The 18,921-nt window shown below is 30.6% G+C and overlaps 2 protein-coding genes across 4 annotated transcripts in view; both read right to left on the bottom strand.

Moving 5' to 3' along the window:
- Positions 1-18,921, bottom strand: part of N (neurogenic locus Notch protein) — a 358,480-nt gene that overhangs the window by 67,679 nt on the left and 271,880 nt on the right. For all 3 annotated transcript variants that reach the window (XR_014925512.1, XM_085486314.1, XM_085486315.1), the window contains one exon: positions 9,245-9,427. Coding sequence is in view for 2 of the 3 variants with exons in the window: in XM_085486314.1 (XP_085342440.1) it covers positions 9,245-9,427 (183 nt within the window). In the remaining variant the exon portion in view is untranslated. The remainder of the gene's footprint in view (positions 1-9,244; positions 9,428-18,921) is intronic.
- Positions 15,462-18,114, bottom strand: LOC114937025 (retinol-binding protein pinta-like). The gene is made up of 5 exons (XM_029310382.1): positions 17,835-18,114; positions 16,960-17,119; positions 16,412-16,514; positions 15,917-16,289; positions 15,462-15,665 (listed from the first exon to the last, which is right to left on the bottom strand). Exons 1-5 carry the CDS (start codon positions 17,998-18,000, stop codon positions 15,589-15,591), a joined length of 879 nt encoding a protein of 292 aa, XP_029166215.1. The 5' UTR covers positions 18,001-18,114; the 3' UTR covers positions 15,462-15,588.

Genomic DNA, 18,921 nt, shown 5'->3' with positions numbered 1-18,921 from the left:
ACATCTGGTTGAATATTTGACGTAAGAAAATTGTGTTATTATGACAATGTATTATATTGTAAACTGTTGAAATAACATATGAAAGTTATTTTTTAAATCACAAAAAATTATATAATATGTATTAATAAAATAAAATTAGATATCCATCATCAGAGAGATTAATTGGGTACATCTGCTTGAATATTTGACGTAAGAAAATTGTGTTATTATGACAATATATGTTGTAAACTTTCGAAATAACATATAAATTATTTTTTAAATCACAGAAAATTGTATAATATATATTAATAAAATAAAATTATATATTAATCATCAGAGAGATTAATCGGGTACATCTGGTTGAATATTTGACGTAAGAAAATTGTGTTATTATGACAATGTATTATATTGTAAACTGTTGAAATAACATATGAAAGTTATTTTTTAAATCACAAAAAATTATATAATTTGTATTAATAAAATAAAATTAGATATCCATCATCAGAGAGATTAATCGGGTACATCTGCTTGAATATTCGACGTAAGAAAATTGTGTTATTATAACAATATATATTGTAAACTGTCGAAATAACATACAAAAGTTATTTGTTAAATCACAGAAAATTATATAATTCTTCTGTAATTGTAAATTTTCTTGGTATGCGTGATTATGTAATTTTAAAAATATATTCGTGTATATCTGTTTGAATATTTCACATAAGAAAATGATGTTATTATTATAATATACGATATATTGTAAACTTTCGAAATAAAATATAAAAATTATTTTTTAAATCATATTAATTCTTCTGTAATTATAAATTTTCTTGGCATGATTATGTAATTTTAATGTAATTTTAAAAATATAATCGTGTACATCTGTTTGAATATTTCACATAAGAAAATTATGTTATTATTACAATATATATTTTAAACTTTCGAAATAAAATATAAAAATTATTTTTTAAATCACAGAAAATTATATAATTTTTCTGTAATTTTAAATTTTCTTGGTATGTGATTTTAAAAATATAATTTTTCTATCTTTTGCGTAGGATAAATCTTAATGTAAATACAAAGAGAAAATTAAAATAAAAAATGACATAATAATCAGATTTGTAGTAATTGCAAAAAAGATAAACATTTCTAAAAATTCATTTTTTTGTCTGTTTTATCAGTTTAAGTCAGTAACATCAATATTATCTGAATTAATTTAGATACCATCTCTCTTGAGCTTTTTCGTTCTAATTTTGACGAAGTCGGATAAAGAAGAACGAGATAAGGACGGATATAAAGAGAAGTACAATCAAGGAAAAAGATTGTATGAGATAATGATAGGGGTTGACAGGAGAACTCGCAAAAGCAGATCAAACGCAGATAGAGACTTAGCAGGCCAGAAGACTTAGCAGGCGTGTTGAATAAATTCAGATAAAAATCTTGGGAAGAGTTCTCGACGCTTTTACGCATTGCATCATATTTAAGCAACTGTCTCTGTAAATACAATCAACTAGAATTCCGAGAAAGTTGCAGGAATTTCTCTTTCTGGTCCCTCTTGAGATTATTGCAAATATAATCCAATTATATATGTACATCTTCAAAAAGTTGAGATGACAAACATACTATATAATTAACTGATATAATTATAATAAATATAATTTTAATATAATGTTTTAAATTATGACATTTGAAATAATTAGGATATTTAATTATTTATATTAAATATTTTTATTTAATATAAAAATATTAAATAAATATATACTCCAATAAAATACTGCACTCTGATTCTAGATATGAAGAACATATATTTAAATTGAATGTAAAAATATTTAATAAAAATATCAGATTCTAGATATGAAGAAAATCTATTTAAATCGAATATTTATCAAATATTTTAAATTATAAACTTATATAATAAATATTTTTTCATTCAATTTAAATATATTTTCTTCATATCTAGAATCAGAGTGCAGTATTTTAATATCGTTGAGCATCGAGTATTGTTATTCGGCAGAGCAACGTCCCGAGATCGCTCGTATTGTTCCTCTCAGAATTTCTCGCGATAAAAATGGCATCGACGTTTTTCTGGCGGAATGATAAAGTGATCGAAGAACCGAACACGCATCCGAGAAGCGACAGGGGAAGAAAAAGGAAATCGCGGGATGTCCATTCGAAAGGAGCATGGACAATAAATACGCACGTCTTCCTCGCTCGGGAGGGTGCTGTCACACTTTGACAGTCGACGCATCCGCCTCTCAGCTTCGACAGTCAAAAGGGAACAGTACGAAGAGGAACAAAAGCATGAATGATCTCTCCTTTTCGTCCGGCGCGAGCCAAATTAGGCTCTCTAAATTAATTCGATCAACTTTAAAAAAAAAAAAAATTTGCCCGACAAACGTGAAAAAGCTTTTTTAATTACTTATCGAGTCAAAATATATTTTTTATTTTTACGTTGTAATATTGCAATGAAATGTTGCCACAATCCTGCTGCAATCTTGTTGCGCTGTACTGGATCAAAAAAGAAAGAAAAAAAAGAGAGAGAGAAATCTACATCTTTAGTAATGCATCATACAACTCGCGTGTGTCCGAACAGAATTCTTGCTCCTTCGAAGTATAAATATGTGTGTGTGTGTGTGTGTGTGCACTGGGTGTATCAAGCTGCGAATATTGAGATATCTCCCTTGGTCCAGGGGGTAACAAATCTTCCGCGATGCGATACGCGTCGTGAAAAAAGGAACAGTACGAGAGAGAGAGAGACGGTGTCGAGAAAGAAGAAAGAAAACCTACAGAGATTGCGCGTGACAGTAAAATATGTCTCGCGATCACTCGGAGCTTTTTATACTGTTCTTCGGCGCTATCGTCGATCAATGATTTCAAACAGTGAAGTGTAAAAAGAAGTGCTGAAGTATTTTTGTTATTAAAATTTTTTAAATTTTTCTCTAAAAAATTAAAGAAATTAAATTATGTCTAAATATTCATAAAATCAAAGTATTAAATTAACTATGCTAAATTCTCTGATAATAATAATTAAACAGAGAGAAAAAAGGCAATAAAAATCAGCGCAGGAACACGCATATAAATTTAAAAAAATTTTAAAACCCTAAAAACAAAATAATTCTTAAAAATTCATAAAATCGAAGATAAAAGAGAAATTTTTTCCTCATTTACGTACACGGAGAGAAATTTCTCTTCAAATTTATTCTGAAAATCATGGTAATCGGAGAACTATATGAAATTTATAAGAGGAAGAATTTGACAAAAGTTTCTCTAATTAAATATTTACCGCAACAAAAAATATATTAATATGTACATAGTTACTATGTACATAATAATTTTATTATTCAAACATATTTTATATCTTATTGTGGTAGGTATAGATATTAATCAGAGTATTCAGCAGACTCGATGAAAAAAATTCCCTGATTTTTTCAGATTTTCCAAGACCAGAAATTAATTTTTTCCCTGACTTTAGTATTATTATAGTCAATATGTTATAATCATATTATAGTCAATATATATAATAGTCATATTGTAATCAATATGTAATAGTCATATTATAGTCAATATGTATAATAGTCATATTATAGTCAATATATAATAGTTAAATTAAATATTTTTCCAAATAATAATAGTCATATTATAGTCAATATAATAGTCACATTATAGTCAATATATAATAGTCAAATTATATTTTTTCAAATATATAATTTGTATATATCTATATGATAAATCAATTAAATGTTAAGTCATGAAATTAAAAAGGTTCGGTAGTTAAAACAAAAATTTAAATCAATTATACAGTCTGCATTATGTACTATAATCGAAATAAACATGTCACTATAAACTATTTAAATAATCACCTTTTTTATTTATATTATATCAATTTTTTAGTATGGTCTCTATCAAACACATTGAAATAAAATAACACAACGATGAAAATATAAATAAACGAACACGCTGTAAATGAATCAATTTTTAACACAGAAAATTAGCGTGCTGAAGGTCATAAAAAATGTCAAATTATTAAGACAAATTTAGAATAACGGGAAAAAAATCCAGATAAACAGTAAAATTTCCTGAAAATTCCAGCTTTATAAAATTCCCTGACCATACCCGGTTTTCCAGATTTCCCTGATTGCTAGACACCCTGTCAGAGAAATCTTCTCGCAGAAATATCAAGTTTCTCTACCCGCGAGATAGAAAACACCCCGGGTCATTACATACTGATAGATCGACACGGACGATCGTTTGTGCAATTTAACGACCTCTGGGTAGGAAGGACCGGCTCATTATATCCGCGTGTTGTTTAATAGCGAGTTGATGCAATCCCGCGGCACATCACCCTCTCTCGCCGCGCTACCGATTTATTAATCCGTATTTTTCACAACCGATCCCGCGACCCACGAGCGAGCATTCATCAGTCCAGGAAGAGAAGCCCCGTACTATCAGATCCGCCCGGTAGAAGACGCAATAGCGCCGTAATTGCTCTCGTCCGTCAATGACACTGGGAGATCTCGTGCCGCTCCTCCTCTTCATTATACACGCGGATAATCATAAACTTGCGTACGTGTGAGCACAATAAAAACCGACACACCTGAGATTCGCGATTGATATGATAACGATTCCGAGTCGATGCCGAGAAAATTATGAGTATCTCGATGGTCAAAATATAATATAAATTCGAAAACGCAATATGTGTAAATTGTAATGTATTATATAAATAAATAAATATATATATATATATGTATATATAATATATATAATGTTAAGAATTTATAATAATAATAATAATAATAGCTAATTATCTAATAATGACATGCTTGAAAAGGAATTATTTTGAGAGAATAAAAATCGAATTTAATTGTATATTTAATAAAATTCAAAAACTTATTAGTACTCTATAATAATTAATAAAAAAATATATAAAAATAATTGAAAAATAATAAATAAAATAAATATTAATTTTTTTCTCTCCTAGCTTCATATTTTCCCTGAGAGGTAGATTTCGCGAACAAATTTTACTTTTGTTTGTTCCAAAGAAAATCACGAATGTGCTTGATTAATCGAACAATTGCACGTTTCTCGAAGAAGTAACGATATATCGCGGCGATTTAATAAGCAACGTTCCCTCCAAAGAGGAGGGAAAGAAAGCTTCTCTCATTACATGCAACTCGAAACAGAAAGAGAGAGTTTAAAGACAATTACAAAGCCCGGGGGGTAGAATACGTGCGGGTTCCGCGTCGTGCAAAATTCTGAATGCCCGAGTATCCTCTTTCCTCGAAGCTCTTAGCGCTACTTAGCGGATCCTTTTACGGGACAGCAGGGACCCCAACAACAAGAAAGGAAGGCACGAAGAAGAAGAAAAAAAAAGAGCTGGAGAACGACGAGGAACAAGATGCAGAAAGGGGGATATGGGGGTGGAGATGGAGCACCAAAATGGCGGAGAGTAAACCGAGGGAGACAAGATAAGCCTTTGTGCCCGGGGCAACGTCGTCTCGGTCTCATATTTCGCGAATCCTGCTATCATATTTTATACCGCCGTTTCATCCACCCTTCACGCCAGGTATATTCGAGGGTCCGAGAGAATTTCTCATTTTTTTGTTATCTCACTTTTCGGACCCTCGATTTCCTCCGTCCGGTTTTTTCGGCTCCTCTTCAGGGTTAAGAGACTCGAGAGACCGACTGTTCACTAATACAAAGGATAACTGGTACATTTCAATTTCTTTTTTTTTTTTTTTTTTTTGCGTGAGAATAATTTTTTTTTCTTACCATTAATCTCAATTTTTCAAACTAACATTTATTTTGATACTTAAATCAGATCAGTCTTCTTTCTTGAAAACTACACTGAACAAAAATTTAGTTAATTCTTATAAGAATTTATTTCAATACTGTCAAATAAATCATTTATTTGAAACTTATAATATTTATTTGATATAAGACAATCCTTTTTAAAACAAATAAATATTTATTTGTTTCACATAAATGACAGTATTGAAGACCTAAATATGTGTTAATTTAACGAATTTTTTTTCAGTGTATTTAATCTTTTATGTTGCCGAGAGATTCTCTTTTAATTTTTCAAGTAAAAAAAATTATTCCTTTATTTCTTATTTAAAAAGTAGGAAATATCTCTTATTTAAAATATTGAAATATTCGCAGACAACGACATAATGAATCACTCATGCCTCGTCAACTCACTAAATAATATGCATAAATAAGAATTTAATTGCATAATTTTACATCATCGCGAATTAAACAAATTGAACACATGTTAATATTTATTTTAATTAATTTAGATAGCAATTAAAAATATTTTGAACTAATAAAAGTGATAACCAACTAAAATGTACATTTGAATTATGTGATCAAACAGCGATTGCATATATGTATATATATTAATAAATAAATATTAATATTACACTTTTAATTGCCATCTAATTTAAAAACAAAATCACTATAAAAATTATTTTATCGTTTATATATATTTTTTCTGGATATTTTAAGAAACACATATCAAAACAATTCCCAAGATATATTAGTAACTCCGAAAAAAGACTTACCTGAGTCTCTTCAACAAGATTAAGATTTTATTAGAATATTAAAAAATAAGCCTTGAGAGAGATACATAAAATATAATTCGAAGGTCGCACGAATTGTAAATTGACATTATAAATCGAGGACGCAAAGGAGAAGAAGAAAACGAAAAATCCCACTCGAGAGCTTTCGTAATCAATGGCTGCTATTTTCGCGTCTCGACTCTGCGCGTTTATCGCGTTTAATGCTCCATTTGTCGCACCGCGGGAACTCTCGCGTTGCTACAGTCTTATTACCACCGCCCTCGAATCAATAACCAAAAGTCAAATTATAGAGCAAAATATAATAATGAAATTGAATTTTTAATTATTTTTATCTTGCTATACTATATAATGGTAAATTTATTTTAAATATCATATGCCATAATAATTTCGTATTTCTATTTTAAACAATAATAATTTAATTTTGCAACAAATTTTTAATTTAAAAATGAGTTATGTTATCATAATAAATTATTATTTTTAAATTAAGAATTTGTTATCAAATTAAATTATTATTTTTAGAATAAAATATTATAATAAATTTATTATTTTAAAGGTCTTTTGATATAAAAAAATAAAACGCGTATTGTGTAATATAGATAAAAATTTAATATTTTTATTCTAAAAGATAATTTAATTTTGCAATAAAGTTTTAATTTAAAAGTAATTTAAATTGAATTTAATTATTGCATAAAAGATTATCAATGTTTCTATAGCAACATAGTACCTAAAACATTTAATTGATTTAAAAAATCCAAAGTCATTATACACACTTTCACCAAATTATATTTTACACTCTATAATGAAACTTTTGTTTAAGCTTTCGCCTAGATCAAAAAATCAAATTTCTCAAAATATATATTCTTTCGAACTAAATCTCCTCTTTTATCACGTGCGAGTACTTTATATATAAAATAACTACAAAGGGGCTCGGCACCCAAGTACGCATTAGAAGAGCATTAACAACTCACAGCCGGCGAGAATCACGCGGAGCTATAAACAACGACGTTCATCTCCGGCCGTTATTTAATCTCGCGATCGTTTATATCCCCGTTGTAATCATCGCTATCGATTCCGCGAAAAGTGAACTCGCTGGTACACATGTGTGTGTATTTACGTGTATGCCGATCGTAAATAAACCCGAGGAGCACCAAGAGAGAGAGAGGAATTCACCGGTATTTGCGAGATTCGTTTGTGATATCAACGGTGACGTGCGCATGCGCACTCGCCGCCGATTATATCGATTATCGATCGCGCGGATCTCTCTTGGAGGGACCCTTAAGGGCCGAGAGCGGGATAGATCGCGTCAAACAATTAAGGCTGACTTATTCCGCGTTGGAGAACGACCGGTCGCTGCCCTTGCGCGTATCAGATGATGATGCAGACCGCTGTCATCTCGGAAGAATTTACTGGCGACGGCCTATCGCGCGCGGCGGATCGCGCGGTCTTTTCGCGCGTTTCTTCTCTCGTCTCGCGATTTTCCGCGAAAATAAGCGAGCATCGCGAGCTCGACTTGGGAGAAACGCATTTTTATGAGACTTATTGCATCTGAAAGTTTCTAGAAGATCGCATCGTAAAAAGATTTTTTTCCTAGAGACGCGAGATTTAAGATGAAAAAGTAAAAAACTAAGGTTATGTGTCGCTCTAAAAAAATGTTTTCCCTTGCTACAGCTTTTTGATGATGTCAGATATATTTTTATGAGATTATCTTAGAATGTTGCATTGTAAGAAAATTGATTCCTCAGAGATCTAAAATTTAAAATAAAAAAGTACAAAAATTGAGAATATGCTGTTCTAAAAAAAAAAAAAAATGTTTTTTCTTGCTACAACATTTTTACTGTAAAATCAGATTGTTATGAGCTTGTATCTTAAAATTCTCAGATTGTTCTATTGTAAAAAGAATGTGCTTCTTCAGAGACGTGAAATTAAAAATAAAGAAATTAAAAACTGAGGAAGTGCTAATTTAAAAAAAATGTTTGATCTACAGTCTCTCTTTTTACTCTAATATCAGATTTTTACATTGATTATTGCATCTTGAAATTCTTAAAATGTTGCATTGTAAAAAAATGTCTTTATAAAAAGCCTAAGCGCTTTTTCGCTATAATGTATGATAAATCTTAGCAATAATTTAAACTCGATTACATTTTATACATTATTTTCTTTGTCGAGATAATGGGCACACGGCTCATTGTGTCCATAAGAAGACATAACTTTCCAACGGAAGGGACCTTTTTTCGCTCTCATACAAACGACTCACGCGAAGCTACAAAAACGCATTTCATTTTTCGGGGACCGCGAAAACGAGCGAGGTAAGCGGGCACTTCCGAGGATAATAATTGCAACTTTCACGGCGCAAACTTTTTCACCCGAAACCCTCGAAAAAGCGCATATCGGAAATACATGAATCGATGTACATACATGACACTTCTACTCCGTTTCATCAAAATTGCCACCGTGAAAGCGACCGAGATGCGCCGAAATTTCGATCGCGCGCTGTCACGCGAGGAAGCGGAGGAATTATTATCCGGTGTGTCCCTTTCGCAAACGTGCGAAGAGCTGCTTTCTCCCGAAAAAAAAGAGAAAAGGACACAAAGCGGAGAAGACGCGCAATCGTTAAAAGGGCACCTTAATCGTTCGCCGAGTGCCACCTTGGCGGGATAAACTGTTTAGGGAAAGAGGAGACGCTTACTTACCAGGCATGCAGACGCATCGGAAGGTCCCAGGATCGTCCAAACAGGAACCGTCGTTCTGGCAAGGATGGGACTCGCACTCGTTCACGTTTGTCTCGCATCGTGGACCGGTGAAGCCCTGCGTGCAATTGCACGCGAAGGACCCGGGCGTGTTCACGCAGATTCCGTCGTGCTCGCAGGGAGAGCCTGTAAATCGGAAAAAGAGATATTGTTATTGAGAGTCCGTCGAAGGAGAAAATCCAAATTTTACCCTTCAAAATTGAAAGAAAAAAGTGCTTTTACTGACTCGCGATTTGAAGCCTGCGCAGCCATGGTGCTTTCTGACATTAGAAAGCAACATGGCTGAAAAAAGCACGCGAATCATCTATATTTTAAATAAAACGATTTAAAAAAACTCGTAGAAAATCATTGAAGTAATGAAAGAAAATATGTAAAAAATATATTTAAAAAAATTTCTTAATTAAATAATAATTTTAATTTTTTTAAATATATAAAAAATTTATTTTACAAAATCTTTTAATTAAAAATACACGGAGGGAATTTTCTTTTAGAATTTAAAATAAAAATCATGGTAATCGTATGAGACAATATTGAAATAATGTAAAAGAGTTTGATTATATAATATTTAATCGCAATAAAAATATTAGTATATCTATCACAAGAAGATATAAAATATGTTCGATTAATTTTACTATGTACATATAGTATTAATAATATTTTTTATTGTAGTAAATATTAATCAGAGAAACTTTTATAAAACCCTTTCAATACCATATTGCTTCACGATTATCATGATTTTGCGAGTATATAAATTCTATAAAGAAAATAAAAAACACATTAAAAAATTCTTTTAATTAAAAAAAAATATAAAAAAATATAAAAAAAAAAAAAAGATAAAGTAAAAGCTAATACTAAGAAAATTAATTTTACTGAATCCACTAATGAGGGAAGAATATTTCGAATAGAAATGAATTATTTAGAAAAAGATTTGGCAAAAAAGCAGTATCTTAAGCAGTCATTCCATGCAGTTTAAGCGTGCATAAAGCGGATCTCTCTCTTTGATACGTTTCGATTCATCTCTTGTCCTATATGGTCACAAGCATACAACAAGTCACTCGGTCACATCTTTTGTCGGATATAATTGACGCTACGAAATTCCAGCGGAGTTCCAATTTCGCGGACGAGTTCGCTCTTCGGTGAAAGTTCAGTTCCGGTTTCGGTATTGGAACCATCATCGCGCGTTACCATTTCGAGTGAAACTTTTTTCCCCGTTCACATCGAGACGCGAGGAAAGAAAAGACGACTTTTCGTGCCGATGGGTTCTTCTACCGATGATTTAAACTTTAAACCGTGGCAAAGTGATGGGAGACTCGCACGGCTCGCATAATAATTAATATATCTTAATACGATTTTAAGAATCGACTTTGTATAAGGCATCTCCAGGCACTGAACGTCGCTGGATGCTGCTACTCCTTAATTGGCGAACTCGCCGGCACTTTTTAGACGCCGCCATTAGGACGGGAAAGAGAGAAGAAGAAGACTTCCTCTTCTCTGCACCCGGGGCTGAACTCGACCATAAGAAGGAGATGCTGGTAGAGAATTCTTCAAGCACCGACGGCGACGGGTTCGTTTAAAGGGGATCGCGTTTTGCCGGAGTTATGCAGCCCTCTCTGAATTGCAACGAGATCGTGGTTGCCTCCCGGGTGCATGTGTCTCGCTTAAATAAACGCTTTATTTAAGAACCTCTCTCTTTCGACACGCAATAAAATGTGCATTTCGTCGCCGAAAACTGTCAAAATTTTTACCCTATTAAAATCTCAATTTTCTCATATTTATGGATTTTTTTTAGAAGACCTTACGTAAGAAAAATAATTATACTAAATATTAGATATGTGAAAAAATTGTATATGTATAATATCACCTTGTATAAAAATTATACATAATACTATTCTACATAAGATACTTAAATATCCATAAAAAATTTTATAAATATTAATATTTATTAATTATTTTAAATATTTTATGTAAAATAGTATTATATATAATTTTTTTAAAATAACAAAATATGAAATTTTTATAAATATTAATATTTATAAAAATTTCATATTTTGTTATTTTATAAAAATTATATATAATACTATTTTACATAAAATATTTAAAATAATTTCTATACTCGCTCCTGTAAATTCGAAGTGAATAGTTGCGATATACGCGGTCTTTTTTCGTCTGCTCGTGTACATAAGTAATTTATGAAGGGAACGTTTGCTCTTGCTTCAGTCGCACATACCGCTTTCGTGTAATTCGCGAACGGTTTTTCCGACCCGACAGCGTAATTGTCGGGCGAAGGGGATGAAAGAGAAGCCGAGGGAAATGGCATTATGGGAAGAAACGTACCTGTGTCGCGATCGCAAGAAACGCATTGCTACGCCGTGTTTCGTGATCTGGTGACACGAAGGAACGATGATGAATCGCTCTCTCTCTCTTTCTCTCTTTCTCTCTCTCTCTCTCTCTCTCTCTCGTTTCTTCCACAAATAATAAAAAGCAGTCGCGCATACGCAGCTAGTTTAAAAGCGACCTCAAACCACTGCAATTTTCGCCAGTATTTCTACTTTATTGCGTGATAATTTCGCAATATTTTAATTAAAATCTGTATATAAGAAATAATTATATTAAATGTTATACTACGTATTATAAAATTATATATAATATTACCTCCTTGCATAAAAATTACATATAAGATTATTTTCTGACATCAAATTTATATTTAAATATTTAGAAAAATTATATATAACACCTTGTATAAAAAAATATATATATAAAATATATTTAAAAAATTATATAATATTCTTAACTATTTTATAATATTACCTCCTTGCATAAAAATTACATATAAAATTATTTTCTGACATCAAATTTATATTTAAATATTTATATTTAAAAATATATATTTCAATATTTAGAAAAATTATATATAACAGCTTGTATAAAAAAAATATATATATAAAATATATATTTAAAAAATTATATATAATATTCTTAACTATTTTTAATGGCAAAATTAATGCTTTAGCTTGAGCTCCATAAATATACATGAACAATTTGGAGTCTTCCACAATCCTCGTGGATGTTTCTCATATTCCCCGAGGTAGCAACGCGTAATTGGTCCGCGAGGCGCAGTTTGCGAGTGACGTTGCATCGCATTGTGTGCAGCAGGGCACGCTCAGGCTCATCCGAAGAGGGGGTCCCGGCTTGTTTCTTCTTCTTGCTCCGCTTGCCGGGAGCGCACCAGCTTTCTTTCTCCCTCTTTCTCTCGCTTAAGGAACTTAATCTACCAGAAAATATGCAATCTAGATAATAACAGAGCCCCCGCTCGAGCGCGAGGTCATTATGGTTGTTATTAAACTTAAAATAACAATTTAGCGTTTAATTAGATTCGTTCGTGGGGGCCCGACGCCGCGCGGACACCCCTCTGAGAAGACTTACGCTTCTGTATATGGATAAAGTCCCTCGGCCCTTCTCTCAATTCTCCCACCTTTCGACGCGACTTCCGGCAAAATCTCATTATACCCGGCGCGCTGTCGTCGCGCGTCAACCGAATCGCTCTGGTGATGCTGCGTTTTTTGCAGAGCCGACATAAAGTTAAGGGGATGCTGACCATGACTATTTTACCGACTTTGAGTTCAAAGGCTTTTCTTTTTATTGACTATACAGATTGAAAAATCCTTCTCCATAATTAAAGTACTGATAATAATGACAGAAAGCGCTGTAATTTCGTATATAAAAACAATAAAAATTAAAATATTACAGTTTTTTTTATCGACCTCTTGCATCAGCTCATAACAATACTTATTTAATACAATAGTACTGCAGTTTATTTGTGCACAAAATATGGCGCTTCCAATAGAGATGATATGAAAGAATAATACAGAAGTAATAAAAATGAGATTAGAAGTCTGTATCAAAAGATTCGTACTAGAATTAAAATCAAAAGTAAACCTAACCTAACTTAAAGTCGGTAAAACAGAACAACGACACCATCCTCTTAACCGAATCGCTCTGGTAATGCTGAGTTTTTTGCAGAGCCGACATAAAGTTAAGGGGATGCTGACCATGACTATTTTACCGACTTTGAGTTCAAAGGCTTTTCTTTTTATTGACTATACAGATTGAAGAATCCTTCTCCACAACTAAAGTACTGATAATAATGACGGAAAGCGCTGTATTTCGTAAAAAAACAATAAAAGTTAAAATATTACAGTTTTTTTATCGACCTCTTGCATCAGCTCATAACAATACTTATTTAATACAATAGTACTGCAGTTTATTTGTGCACAAAATATGGCGCTTCCAATAGAGATGACATGAAAGAATAATACAGAAGTAATAAAAATGAGATTAGAAGTCTGTATCAAAAGATTCGTACTAGGATTAAAATCAAAATAAACCTAACCTAACTTAAAGTCGGTAAAACAGAACAACGACACCATCCTCTTAATCCTGTTTCTTTTAATTTTTTAAAAATTAATTTTTTTTTAATTTTCTAAACGTATATAATTTTATTTGATTTGTTTCATTGTCAGCTGAAGTGTAATACTATCCTAACAACTTTGACAGTCCGTATCATCATAGTAACCATGGGACTTATCTGAGAAGATACTAGCATCTGTGCAATTGACCAACTATGTAACTTGTCGAATTAAGTGCTATTTCACGCATGCCTAGTAAACAGCGATGTGTATGTATATACATGTATGTACATATATGTTGCGATCTATTAGCTTACATGTGGTTTCCTCAGTGCGACCTTGGAACGCGTTTACGTTCGTTGGTATCATTCAATGCCCTTTGGCAACTTGATCACCTTCGGTTAAATGTATTAATGAGTGATTATTGGCACATTTATCACATGTGTAATTTGAACTTTGATTAAAAGAAATAATCTATATATAACTCATACTCTATATTCTATACATAGATTAGATTTTTATATACATTTATAAAAGCATCATATCCAACATATACATATTTTGTAATTTAAATAGGCTGCTGACGCAAAATAACTAAAACTGGACAGTCATCTAATTTTAATAAAATAAGTACATATAATAAATGTAGCAGCAAATGCGATTGAAGAAAAGAACTGAAAAGTGCGTATGTTAAATTCTATTAGTAATTTTTTCCTATATAATCTTAAAATTCTATTTTAATCGAGATTTTCAAATTATTTGTAATGAAACATTAGAGTATCCTTAAAGAACATTTGTAACATTTTAATGATAATCAATGATAACTTTTGATGTTGCGGATAAATATTGATGCTCCAAAACTGCTGAACCGTAACTGAGCTGTCATTCAAAATTATCTCAGAATTTCTAACATAATAATATTGTTTTGTCAATTTCATCAGTTTGTGCACGCAAATCGCTCTCTTAAATCCATGGTCTAATCTCTTTGATGGAGTGTTCTCTATTTTCATCAGATTCATTTAAAACCTCCGCTGCATATTCCTTTTGTTCACTTGTCATCTTAAGCGAACTATCGTAATTTTGACAGTTCGTCATCGTAACAATGATAATAACCACATAACTTTATTCCCTGAGAATACACTCGTGTCTGCGATTCACTATAAAATATACTGCATAATTTAAGCCAGATGATTCTGCCTCGCGCATGCGTGGCAGACTAATAGCAATGTGTATTTGTGTGCCTGCTCGTCGTGCGTTTTTAACACAATTAGATCGTGCCTACATAAATATTTATCAACTCTACACACACAGCAAACCAAAAATTAAAAGTTTCAATATATTTATTATATAGTTAATAAGAAAAGCAGAGAAAAGATTTTAAGAAATAAAAAAGGAAATAATCAGCAGATGTTCTCGTGCTTGTATAAGTTATAAATAAAAATTAAAAAAAAAAACAAATATAAAAAAAAATGCACACAATTTAGACGAAACAAATTAATTTGAAAAATAAAATTATTTTGAATGCATATATTACTGATATAAAAATAATGCTACATATTAAATAGTTCATACATAAAACTCATATACATATGTATAACATATAATAAAATTTATATAATATATATGTGTATACAAAATGTGTACAAAATATATATATATATATATATATATATATATATATATATAATTATATATATATATATGATTAATAAAATTAGTATAATTAGTAAAATAATTTTTAAAAAAGATCTTAATTTATTTTGCGCTAAACAGCAGCGATTTTATTATATTATTTATCCTTTCCCAATGCCGCTTTTTCAATTTCACACAATTTCAACTCGATGCTTTATGCGTGAAACTGATTTGGTACTATTTGAGCTACTATTTTAAAATTGGTTTATAATTTTCATCATCAATAAAATATTCGCGATTCTCTTCGACTACTTTCTGCCAATATTCTGCAAATATAAAAAATTATATTACATAATGAAATGTGTAAACATATTCAAATATATGTACATAAATTAAACGCTCACATCGTTATCAGATGTAAAAAATGTTATGTAAGTAATGATTTAAAACACTTTAATTGAGTATGTAAAAAAGAAAAAAAATCGTTGCGTTTGTTTCTCTTTGCAACTGTTATTAAACAACAAAAAATCTTTTATTTTATATATAACAATTAAGTTTATTCTTTTGTCCTAATTACCTATTAATTCTTGAGTTGTACCATCAGTACCGCCATATTCGATCGGTAAAATATTAGCCGGCACATTTTTTAAGCAATCATGCGTCGTCTTGTGCGAATAGACATGAAACCTTTCCTTCAGTTTGTTGTTCAAAAAATACCTGGCAATCGTCATAACAAATTTGGCATATTCCGGCGTGTTAATACTATTAAGTGACCGAATTCTTATGGGATAGCATCCCTGCACTCCATGAACTAGGTGCCATACAATGTTAGGTCTCAATTGAGCAATATGGCGCAAAGTTGCATGTTGAAAATCCATAATTACTGCTAAACCGTATAAGGATGCTTCCACATTGTCCTTGAAAGCCACTTCTAATATTAATATTAAAATCTAAAAATCATATCCAAATATGAATAAAGTACCTATCGCTTCAAAATACTCATCACTTTTAATTAACATAATTTTTTGTGATTTTTATGTGATACTCGCACCAGTGTTATTATTAATAATACCTTTATTCCTTCTGATATTGTAAATACGTCTGGATCATACGAAGCGCGCACAATGAAAACCATTCTTCCTTGATTGTCTAATTTACGCAATGGTAAACAAATTCTAAACGCAAAATATTTTTAATGTTTTAAAAAAATATTTATATTTAATTTTGCAGTGAATATATGGAATGCGTTTAGTAAAAGAACTATTGTCAATAAGATGTGCTAAGTTTTCAAGTTTTCGATATATATACATATATATAAGTAATCATTATGATATAGTGATTAATATATTTTATAAAAAAGTGGAAAAAGTATTTTAATAAAGATTCAATTTTAGAATAATCAAAAAATTAATTATTGAACCAAAATTATGACTGTATAAAACGACAAAATTCTGTGTCACAAAATAGGTAAAAAACTTTTGAGAATGGATATAAATTATGACGATCTAATAACTAATTAGTTACAAGAGTTTAAAAATTATTGCAAAAATTGTGATTAATACTTAATAGACCAGCTTTAATAAATCTTAGAATTTTTGTAATATTTTAAAATATTATTACCCCAAACTAAGCAATTCCTGCAGTCTTGGTTGTAATGGATCTAGATTCGAACACCATTCTGGTCGGCTAAATCGTACTTTTTGAAAATTTTGTATCCTGGTCTTTGCTTTCTCTGTGTCAAATTTGCAGACTCTCAAAAATCGCAATATAAAAAATTCATCTGTATAAAAATTAACATTTTCCATCAAATAAAAAATCGTAATCGAAATAATACTAAATATATACAATAGGAATACATAATGTCATAACTTTGGAGATGGCAAATGTACCTAAAATATTCTTTTTAATAGAATGATTAATGACTTTCATTCACTATATTATATCTGAGAGAAAAAAGAATAAACATTAATTATTTAAATTATCATAATTAAATTTCTTTCTAAAATATTATAATATCAAATATTATACTTGTAAATTGCAAACTTATTATTAATCTTGTTCATTAAGAGACATATATATGAAGAATAGTTTTTTTATCACGTTTCATATCAACTGCTGAATAAGAGTCTCATAATTTTCAATATGTAAGTTAACAAAAAAGCATCGCAAAATGATGTATTATATAACATCAGGGAATACATGCACATAATGCATATTATGGCAAATATTCACATTTATAAATATAGATTTACGAATTCTATTTTGAGATTGTCAAATTAATTCTTTTTTGTAATAATGTAAAATCATGTAAAAATTTCTCACTTATTTCTCAGTGAAAGAAACGAATTTTACATAATCTCACTTTTATAATTCAGATTAATGCGTTAATGCTAGTTAATGATAACTTTTCAAACTCTGGGTTATAATTTTAATGCTGCGGAACTGATGAACTGTAACTGAACAGTTATTAGAATCTCTGACAATGCTATTTTTACCAGTTCGCGCACGCAAATCACTCTCTTGAATCCATCGTTTAATCTCTGCGATGGCATTTCCTCTATTTTCGTCGGATTCATTTAAAACCTTCGCAGCGTATTCCTTTTGCTCGCTTGTCAACTTGTGTAAAAAACAACTATCGGAACAGTTTTGAGAATCTGTCATCGTAACAATAACAACGAAACTCGAATCTAATGACACCTTATACACTGATAATCAGAAGCCACTTGCATCTGCGACAGACTGAAGCGTACTATTTATTAACCGAGGCAGCAAGTTCCCGCATGCGCAGCGATAGTGACATAAATATATATGTGTAAATGCTTACTTAGCATATCCTTACTTTTAATTAGAATGTCATTACATTGATCTTGCATATATGAATTATTACTTCTTTGACAGACCATGTAAGTTATGTTAATTCACAAAATTTTTATTTTTTCGAATTATACATATACAATAAGTTTAAATCCAATTAAAATAATGCTAAATATTTCGTGTATGTGGGTGTGTTATGTGTTATTTGTATATAAATTTTACATACTTATATAAATGTATATATGATTAATAACATTAACATAATAAGTAAAATTATTTTTAAAAAAACCTTAATTTATTTTGCGCTGATAGCAGCGATTTTATTACATATATGTAAATATGTATATGTCCGCATGTATATCAGCTAAATTCATTTTAGACCGTGATATTTAATTCGTGCGGATTCAGCACTCTTCAGCTTTATCGTCTACGTCTCTTCTATACGTCTTCAAATAAATTGATTATATCGATATTATATTAAGACTCATTTCTGAGATGCTAAATATTAAAGAACAAAAAAATGGACTAAATTTAAACAAGGATACTGAGTTACTTAGCGAGTCGTATTTTGATATTTTGGATAAATTAGCGAACAATAAATAATAATAAGACAAATAAGACATTAACGATTTAAACATATGTATTAGATCATATATAAACACGCACACTCTCCGATCAAGTAGAGTTTAAAATGAGCTGTCTTTTTATATTGTTGGTTTTGTCGTGTGTCATCTTCAATAACTTTTTTAAGACATGGTTAAAATTGTC

The sequence above is a fragment of the Nylanderia fulva genome, unplaced genomic scaffold (assembly GCF_048542155.1).
Source record: "Nylanderia fulva isolate GAGA-0341 unplaced genomic scaffold, ASM4854215v1 Scaffold42, whole genome shotgun sequence".
NCBI lineage: Eukaryota > Metazoa > Arthropoda > Insecta > Hymenoptera > Formicidae > Nylanderia > Nylanderia fulva.
The sequence above is the reverse complement of the archived record's forward strand: the minus strand, read 5'-3'. Positions and strand labels throughout refer to the sequence as shown.